The 9738-nt window shown below is 33.8% G+C and overlaps 1 protein-coding gene across 1 annotated transcript; it reads right to left on the bottom strand.

Moving 5' to 3' along the window:
* Positions 1-828: 828 nt before the first annotated feature.
* LOC129232182 (uncharacterized) lies at positions 829-1881 on the bottom strand. The gene has a single exon (XM_054866422.1). The coding sequence runs from the start codon at positions 1879-1881 to the stop codon at positions 829-831; it is 1053 nt and encodes a 350-aa protein (XP_054722397.1).
* Between the last annotated feature and the right edge of the window lie 7857 nt (positions 1882-9738).

The following is a 9738-nucleotide window of genomic DNA, read 5'->3' as shown; positions in this document are numbered from 1 at the left end:
AGTGACTTAAATTGGAATAAAAAAGGAACTATCGATCGGATTTTTTTCGAACTGGTCTATAAACATTCAAAGTACCAAAAATAACAAACGGTGAAAGTTTCAGCCAAATCTGCCGGGTAGTTTTTTAATTCATGGATGACATACAGACAAACATTCATTTATATAGGGTAAACCTACCCAATTTCGTGATACTAAGGATTCAAACAGTATAATCGATAATTTTTTCTGAATTTATTGACTTGATATTTTTTCCATAGACATAGTAAACTTTATTCTTAATTATTAAACCATCAAACAGAATTAATACATGATAATATAATGTAATTTAATTATTTTCCAAAAAAGTATCACATGTACCTAAATTCGTGATAGTCTACCTTATTCCGTGAGTCAGTGTACCTAACTTCGTGGTAATGACTTAATCACTGTCACTGTCATTTTCTTCATTACGTGCACATACACTACACATGAACACTGTTGGTGGATTTTTTGAGTCAACTGCCTGGCAACTTTCATGATACCAATTTAAACAAAAACAACATTGGATCCATGGGCTCTTGTTATGTCCTTTGTAGTAACTTTCATTACAGTTGGGGCAGAACCATTCATCTTCAGCTTCACCTTTGCTCTTATTGGTGTTCTTTTTGGCTTTAACCAAACTGCTGGTACTGGCACTGACACAGGATTTGGTAGTGTCACTAGTACTGGAACTGGTACTGGCGGTGGAAGTATTACCACATGATTTCTCCCCTGGAAGATGAACTGCAGCTGATGGATCACGGCTCTTCCTTGCAGGTTTTGGAGCACGTGCTGTAAAATCAGGTAGTTTTAACACATCATTAACGCATCATCGATGTCTTCCTTTGTAGCAGGTGCATTGCTGACTGACAGGGAATTTTCATCCATACACCAGTTATCCACGTTTGTTGTCAGGGCTTCATCAGGAATTTTCATCTTGTTTAGTGGGAAAACACCAGCCTTGCAGAATGCAGAAATGATATTTTCTCTGCTGAATGCTTCCAGAAAAGCGGGACTGAACATCCCATGGAAATCGAATCTTAATGGTCTTCTCAGCGGATTACCTTCTTGAAACTGCCTCAGGTGTTTCTGCCAAGCCAATTTCAAAGGCCGGTATACTGCTACATCCAAAGGCTGTAGCAAATGACTTGTGTGGCTTGGAAATGTTACAATTATGATATCATTCTCTGAAGTCATTGCAATGACTTCAGGAGTTATGTGACTCGCATGTGAATCCATTAATAGCACCACAGGCCTTGCTGAGGAAATCCCCTGGACAAATTTTTGAAACCACATCAGAAATAACTCTGAGTTTATCCAGCCACTCTGAGACACTGCAACTGTTACATTTGGAAGCGCCCCAATTTTCAAACCATCAATCATTCTAGCGCCTTTGAAGATCAGTAGAGTAGGTCCAAATTCACCTGCGGCATTGATGCAAGGTAAAACGGTGTGAGTTTCAGCCTTGTCAACAATTACTCGATTATAGACGAACCTCTTGCCTATTCTTGTAACAACTCGTCCAGACTTCACAACGTAGCACAGCCCCGTTTCGTCGCAGTTCCAAATTTGTTGAGGTTTGATGCCTTCTGGAAACTTTCCATAAATCTTAGAGAGTTTGTCGTAGAAATCATTGAGTAACACCCTATTAGAATTGTTTGCCCGATATTGGGACAAATTTTCGGGTGTTCTTAGGCCTAAATTGTATCTGCGACGAAACTCACGCCACCACTTCCAACTGGCACATTTTTTCTTGTCGCTGAATGGAAACGGTTTGTTGTTTGAAGCACACTCCTTCTCAGCAAGGGAGTATGCTATGTGCCTGATTCGAGTGACCGTCAAACCAAACCCAAGCTCCTGCATATTAATGACAAATTTCACTAACGAAGTTTCAGTTGCTGGGCCTAGAGCAAACGGTCTCACCACTTTTCTCACATCCACACTGTCACCTTCACAGCGTGTTATGTAGTCTTTCAAGGTGCTCCATGGGATGAAAAATTTTTTTGCAGACTTGTACACTAACCAATTTTCATCCACTACCTTCCTCACTGCGAGTTGAAGTGTTTTCTTTGAGTACTTCTTCCGTTTATTCCCACCTTTCTCTTTTTTCCCACCGGCTAGCTTGCTGTAAATAGGCGCCATCTGTCTGAAAGTAGCAAAATTTCATAAGAAATAACTGTGTTTTTGTAAGCCTCCGTTACGATTATTACACACAAAAACAAGAAACTAATATAAATACCACATTCATTATAGTATTAATTTAAATATTAGTGTAAGAAATATTAATTTTCTTAAGAGATTACATATAAAAACTTACATTAATTATTGCAAGGAGTCACACCACGTGCACACTGTTCTCTTCTAACTGACAAAATGGCTACACAATAAACCAGTTGCCGGAGACCTCCAAAGCTTTGCCTGGGTTTGGAAAACACCCTACCATCTATGAGGAACATGTCAAATTAAGTGTACACAACCTACCTAACTCCGTGGTAAAATAAATGTTTCGTATCACAGAGTAAGGTATGTCACGAAATAAGGTAGGTTCACCTTATATATAGATTATAATATATGTAAGTCTGTAGTGTAGTATATTTAAAAATGTATGCTATGAATTGATAATTAGATCGATGTTTAAAAATATCGATGTTTTTTGATCGATGTATGAATACCATCGATGTTTTAATTTCTTACATCATGTTTTGAAACATTGATGTTTTGCCATTGATGTCGAATAGGCACATCACAGCAAATTGTTTGCTATTATTTAAGCTGAGTCGCGCTAGCTTTAGCAGGAAACAGGTATCGAAATTTGCGTCAAAAACTGAGTCATTCTATGTCAAGTGAGTTTATCGTTTCCACTCGACCATCTCCGATTTGAACGAAATTTTATAGAGGTGCAGACATGTCGTTGATACTTGCCTATACAAATGTTCAGCTGACAAAGGCCCAAATCCTGAGGATCAAGGATTGATAAAAGAAGCGATTCCAAAATGGCGGAGCGGCTTTGTTATACGAATTGTCATGTTTAGAACGTTTCTCCTATTGGAGGCTATTTTGGAGTCCGCTTTTCTTTTTCTTTTTGAGGTAACCTAGATTCTTATGATGTGTTTTAGAAGCTGGAAATTTGCATAGATTAGTTTCAATGGCTGCCGCTCTCTAGAACGTCTTCGATATCGGAGTTGGTTGGATGGGGACCACCATGTCACGTGCCATGGAATGAATCCGGGGCATTCCACGGTATTTTTGACATTTATGTAGAGTCCGTAACGCGACCTTTTTTGCCATAACTTTTTAATTTACTGTTTGATTAGAATATTATTTTATTTTGATCGTTTCCTACCCACACACCAGCTCAAATTAAAATAATTTGCAAATTAAACGGTAAATTAAAAAGTTATGGCAAAAAAGGTCACGTTACGGACTCTATATAAATGTCAAAAATACCTTGGAATGCCCCATCTATGATGTTTAGCTTTTCAGCACTTTTACGCACCTTAGCTATGTTCCATGCCAAAGGCAGCGCGACTCAGCTTAAATAATGGCAGACCTTTCTTACCGCTGTGATGTTCCTACGCAGACAAATTTTGCGCCTTTATACTATGACGTAGGTCTGGCACTCATGGGCTGTTGGACTGTATGGAAAGTTTGATTGTCACTACCTCGAGAGGTTAGACTTATTTGTTGATTTAAATTTAAGTCAACACAAGAGCGGTTCGCAGCATAAATGGAGGTAATAACAAAAAGGGTACCGATGGAAATGTATTCCATGAACTCCAGCATATGAAGCAAATTTTTCACCACGGAGGCACCGATTATTTGAGTAAACTCAAGAACTCACTTTTTTTTCCAAATATTATTTCCTCGAAATTTCCTCTGAGATTATTAGGAAGTTTCTCCAAATTATGTAAGAGTTGGTGTAGTTGACTGTCAGAGGTAATTTAAGACCATGTTTTAGCTCTATTACTGGGAAGATTATGCACAGGAATTCGGTATTACAACCAAGCGCTGTTACAACTACCCAAGTGTCACTCCCCGATTGGAACATAACTTTGCACATCCATAGAACACTTAAGAATATTGAACTCGTCTTTTTTTATCGGCAATAAACACTTTTAATGGGTTGAGATTTACCCCTAAGAATAGGATAATTGTGATATTAAAGCTTGCACGATATACGTTTATTTTAAATTCTATGCACACAAACTCAAGTTTTGATTAAAAATGAGGAAAAAACTAAATATCCTAAAGTTTACGCATTTCAGGATTCTTTCTGAAGATAATATTTATAGGGGTAAACCATCCTTTGCAATCAACCTCTTCGAATGAAAGGAAAAAATAATGCATTCCCTGAAAGTTTTATGAACAAAATCATTTATTATTCCTTATGATGACAATTATTACAATAATAGTTTTTATTAGTAACTTACTATCTTTTTTTTTTCATGGTACTTATTACGATAATGTAATTAATTGAAGTATGATCAAAGGCAACACAAATAATTTTCTTCTTTAAAGAAATAGCTAAAACACATTGCTATTCACCTTAAAATCACTAAATGCAACATACTCCCAAAATTTTTATGTAAATCGGTAAAGTATTATTGGTGCATTTTTGAGGTCTTGCTGGGGGCTGTTGGCCGCCATGATTAATCAGGCCATTGCTAGAAAATGTGCCAGGTGGTGAAGCTCCACCCATGCCCAAAATACTTTCTAGAACACTTAGTAAAATTTAAGAAAAAAACCTACGTACTCCAATTTTCTTACAGAAGTGTGTCAGATCCATGACTATAAACGGTAGTTAGATTCTCATGCAAAGGGGTTGATATGATCACGAGGAATGTCATACCCCTATAAGTAGTATTTTCGGGGGAAAAAAATCTGAAACACATCAACTCTCGTTTTTTTTTTTCTTTCGAATTTTTAATCACTACTTGAATTTTCGAGTGTAAAATAAAGCAATATATTGCACCCTCCAATAACCCAATATTTAGGGGTAAATCGCACCCCATTTAGAGTGTTTAATTCCGATTGAAAATACGGGTGCAATATTTTAAAGTGTTCAATCGATGTGCAAAGTATTATTCCAATCGATCAGTGACAATTGAAAAGGCATACTTTTTATTGTTTTGTCATATTTGGATGTAATTACGTTTTTACTCTTAAATTCTTGTTTTTCTACGCAATTTTTTAAAACTTCTGTGGACATTTTAGAACTGATTAACCCCGTTCTGGTATATATTTGTCAGTGAATAAATTTCTCGTGTTTTTGCAAGAACTAAATAATTATTTAAAGAATACTTTTATTAAAGACGGACTCGTAACAATGCAAATCTTCTCTAAACTTTCTAAGCTAAAATTCGATGATATGTTGTTTTGCCTTGTTTCCAGAAACATAATTGTTTTTGCTCTGTTTGTTATTTCCAAAACTTATAACATTCAGATAATTTACTTCTTAAATAAAGTAAACGATAATTTTAAAGTAATCACAGTTTAATTAGTTTAAATATAAAATTGATTTTTGAATGTAGCATTAAAAATAATTCTTACTCTTTATATTACTTATGCTTTATAATTTTTTTACTTCCTTTTACAAAAAAGGAAGTATTGTTTTCGCGAAAAAAGTTTCACTCAAAAATTGGCCTTAATTTCCATTTTGCTCACCCCCGAATGAATGTTGATTTTTTTTTTCGACCCGACCACACGTGGATATATGCCTAGGAACGTACAGACACCCGAAATATCCATTTTGACGATCCCCGAGTTTATTACAACGAGTTTTCTCGTGACGCCCGTATGCACGTATGTATGTGCGTATGTGTGTATGTATCTCGCATAACTGAAAAACGGTATGTCCTAGAAAGGTGAAATTTGGTAAGTAGACTCCTAGTGAGGTCTAGTTGTGCACTACCTCTTTTGGTTGCATTCGGATGTTTCTAAGAGGGTCATTTACACCTTTTTGGGGGGAAATCAGTGTTAATTTCAATGCTAACTCAAGTGGTGTTATAATTTGTCAAATACTTGATGATATATCGCCAAGCTTTTGGCCGCCAAGTTTTGTCGCCAAACTGGCGAAAAATTTGGCGATTTTTAAGCCTGGTTTTAATTTGGCTAATGTTGGTGATACTTAAAGAGTTAACCACATTAAAAATGCCAATAATGTGGAAATTAATCTACGTAAAACGTTTTTTTGCCTCGGTTCGCAAGAAACTAGGGGTCAACATAGTTAGTGTTTCCTTGCTTACTCCAAGGCCCTAATATCATTAAATTGGCGTAAAAGGAAGTAGAGTGATGCACACATCTTCTTTTTTTTAATATAAGTTTCAAACAGCAAAATATGTTTCATGTACGTAAAATACGCATCGATGTTATTCTTGTAACTGTTTGAATTTTTTTTTAATTTTTTTTTTTTTAAATTATTGTGATTTCCCATGTTACGAATTCAGCATTTAGATAATTTGCATTTCAATACATACTTTTTCTATGAAAAATGTTTCCTCATAAAACAAGAAAAGAAAAGCTACTTTGAATAAATTTCTCATTCACAGTGGTATTCTCAAGTTCAATTATAATGCATGCTAAGTTAATTTTTTAACTTAAAATTTATATCTAATGAATAATGCATTTTTATTAAAATATTTCGTTACAACCAGACGACTTTGCATTAAAAAATCATAAAAAGAACTTTTTTCGTTGAAAATTTCATTATTCGCTTTATTAAGGACACGAAAAAAAAATAAAGTAAAATTTAATCATATGAAATGGAAATTGTATTATTCCGACTGGTTAAATGTGTTGAAATTTGCATTTTTCCAAAGGAACTTTGATATGAGAAAAAGGTTGGTAAAAAACTGAGAAAATTCGAAGAAAAGATGTGTATTTCCATTCTATTGAGAAAATTATCAAATCTTTTTGTCAAAACATTGATTTTTGAATTCAAAAGTACTAAGTCGTTCCTTTTTTTTTCTGTTCTTAATTTTGGTTCAACTGTTTTAATTTAATAAAACTATAGGATACAAAATGAGTTATTTAAATTAATTGTTTCTATCATTTATATTCATAATTATCCGGTATTTCTTAAATTTTTCCGAGTCGCTGCACTCCTTAAAGAAAAAACAAATACCGGTAGCCTGGTTTTTTCGAATGTATTTGCATATTTTGATGCCAGCAGGAGCATTCCGATAAAGAGTCAAGGGATGACGTTGTGACGTCAGAAAAAAAAAGCATTTATTCAGAAATTGTTCACTAAATATTTCATATTTTTAAATTTTAATGTACTTTTACTTCACTCTTTACAGATCTGCAGCAAGATAGTAGATCTATTTTTGGTTTAAGAGAATTCAGTCTGCAATTTAAAACGAGTTTTTTTTTTTTTTTTTTTTTTTTTTTTTAATCTTTGAACATTTGTACACTAAGTCTCTTAATACATATTGTTAAGAGTTCCGGTGCAGCTTCAAACTTGCTTTGAATGACGGCACAGTTCCTGAGAAAACACAGGAGATTTATTTACAGCTATGTACAGGAAGCATAGTTACAACTGCTTAAGTAACCGTAGCAATTAGGCAATTATCGATTAACACCGTATACTCAACGGTCAACCACGTATTTACATCAAAATACGCAAAAATACAGCTCAAAAGGCTTCACGAAACATAGCTAATACATGCTCTCCAGTGTAACGCTGACACGATTCACAAGCAAAAACTAACTCGAGACTGACTCCTGCCGTTGGCCGTGGCTATTTATAAATCTCGAAAGAGAAGTTTCCACAAAATTCGAACTGCTTCTCGATTTTCTTTTTTTATTTATTCACGATTCTTATCAATGAAAAATAAGGGGTCCGTATACTTCAGTCGAATGTTAGGGGCTTTTATGTACATTACAAGAAACTATTTACAGGTTACGTTACTACAATAATTTTAGATGAAAGATAATGGAATAAATGCCCAATTTAGCCAGATTACATCAAATTAATCATAAAAAATAATTACTATTTACAGAATTTGTAACAATATTATGCTTTGTTTTTCTCTTCGAAACATGATTAAAATAACATGAACGTTTATTTCATTTTTTTAAGGAACTTCAGCAATCCAAAGTTGATTTTTTTTTTTTTTAAATTTATTTTGCTTAAACTTGCTGAAAAAAAAAGCGTAAAACTCCTTTTGATTTTCGTAGGTAAACATGTATCAAGCAATATACTTTGCACATAAATACAAACTATTTTTCCGTTGTCTGTTTTTCTTAAAGAACACATCTTATATGCAAATGACAACAGTGGAGACCGTTTGGAAGAAAATGACGATGTCGTTAAAAATAATGTTTTCTTATGTGAACTGCCGAAGGTACGGGTTTTGGTATATTGCTCATAATAAGAGTGCTTTCTTTTGTTCAAAAAGGTCCTTCTTTTTAGAAAAAAAATCAGTTTTCTTTCTTTATATATAGTTATTCTGTAATTAAAAAAAAAAAACTAAATCACTAATTTTACTCGCTTTTAAAATTTTTCTTCATGAAGCAATGATTGAAGCTAACTTTCGAAAACAATCGACTAATATGTTTCATTGACTCTCTTTAAAAAGTATGTTCAACAGAATTGCGAGTTCTTTTTTGTACTTATAAGACGCGGAAATCGCCCATAATGGTCTGAAGAGTAAAAATTGCTTCAACATTTGAACGAAGCAACTGCCTGTTTGGTGATATTTTTATAGTTGAAATTTTAATCCTAACTCCAGTAGATTAACCCTAATTTCCAGTTGATAGCGTTTATTGTTGACCATTTTTTCGTTTCTTCATTCTACTAAAACTAAAGTATTGCCAGTTGATCCAGTTAAGCCTCGTTAAAATAAAGAATTTCCTTGCATGTTAAACATTACCAAAAAATACTATCAAATTATCATGCCGTGATGCGAGTTTCATTGTTAATGACGTCAGAGGTGTCACTTCATCATTCGCTATTATATTTATGAGGATATGATTATTTAACACAATGATAGCAACCACGGTTTACTATTTTGTTCGATAAACTTGCTGTGTGTATTTTTTATTTTTATTTTTTGAAATAAAGGCAATAATTTAATTTTTATGTTTATTATTATCAGACCAAGTGATTAAAATCTTACTATTTGTTAAACAGCTGTGAAATATAGCAACAATATTTGTATAAATAGCTGTTATTCCTTTTTTTAAAAATATACTTGGTTATTCCAGGTGTATTGGAAAAAATTGGCTTAAGAATGAAAATAGAGAACAGTAGTCATAATATAAAAAATGCATGGAAGGATAGAAGGGAAACTTTTGAAGAGAATGAAGGAAAAAAAAAAAGAAGAAATAAAAGGTTACAGAAAAAGTTAGTCAAAGATGCAACAGTATTAGAAAGAAAAGTTTGGTTCCAAGGGGGAAAAAAAAAAAGGAAACCCATGATCAAAGAAAGCAGAAAACTTAGCTATAACTCAGATGATAGGAAGATACTGGTACATCTACCCATATTTCAGTCGCAAATTTACAAATTCAGCCTATTTACAGCTATTAAATAAAAATAGGAACTAACTCGTATTCACATGTTATATTACGAGCTGATGAATTGTCTTTCTTGTTTGGGGAGTTGTATTTTTACTACAGGTTTTTTCATTAAAATTAATAGCTGCTGTGAAAAGGGAATTAATAACGCAGTTTAATCCCTAGCAGGGGAGGTGCAGTCGCAAAGACCGCTCAAAAGTTCAT

The sequence above is a fragment of the Uloborus diversus genome, unplaced genomic scaffold, assembly GCF_026930045.1.
Source record: "Uloborus diversus isolate 005 unplaced genomic scaffold, Udiv.v.3.1 scaffold_11, whole genome shotgun sequence".
Classification (NCBI taxonomy): Eukaryota; Metazoa; Arthropoda; class Arachnida; order Araneae; family Uloboridae; genus Uloborus; species Uloborus diversus.
This window is presented reverse-complemented; position numbering and strand designations above follow the sequence as displayed.

Bases quoted from the DNA above. Each gene is read 5' to 3' on its own strand.
- LOC129232182 (XM_054866422.1), bottom strand. From the start codon at position 1,881: ATGCAGGAGCTTGGGTTTGGTTTGACGGTCACTCGAATCAGGCACATA.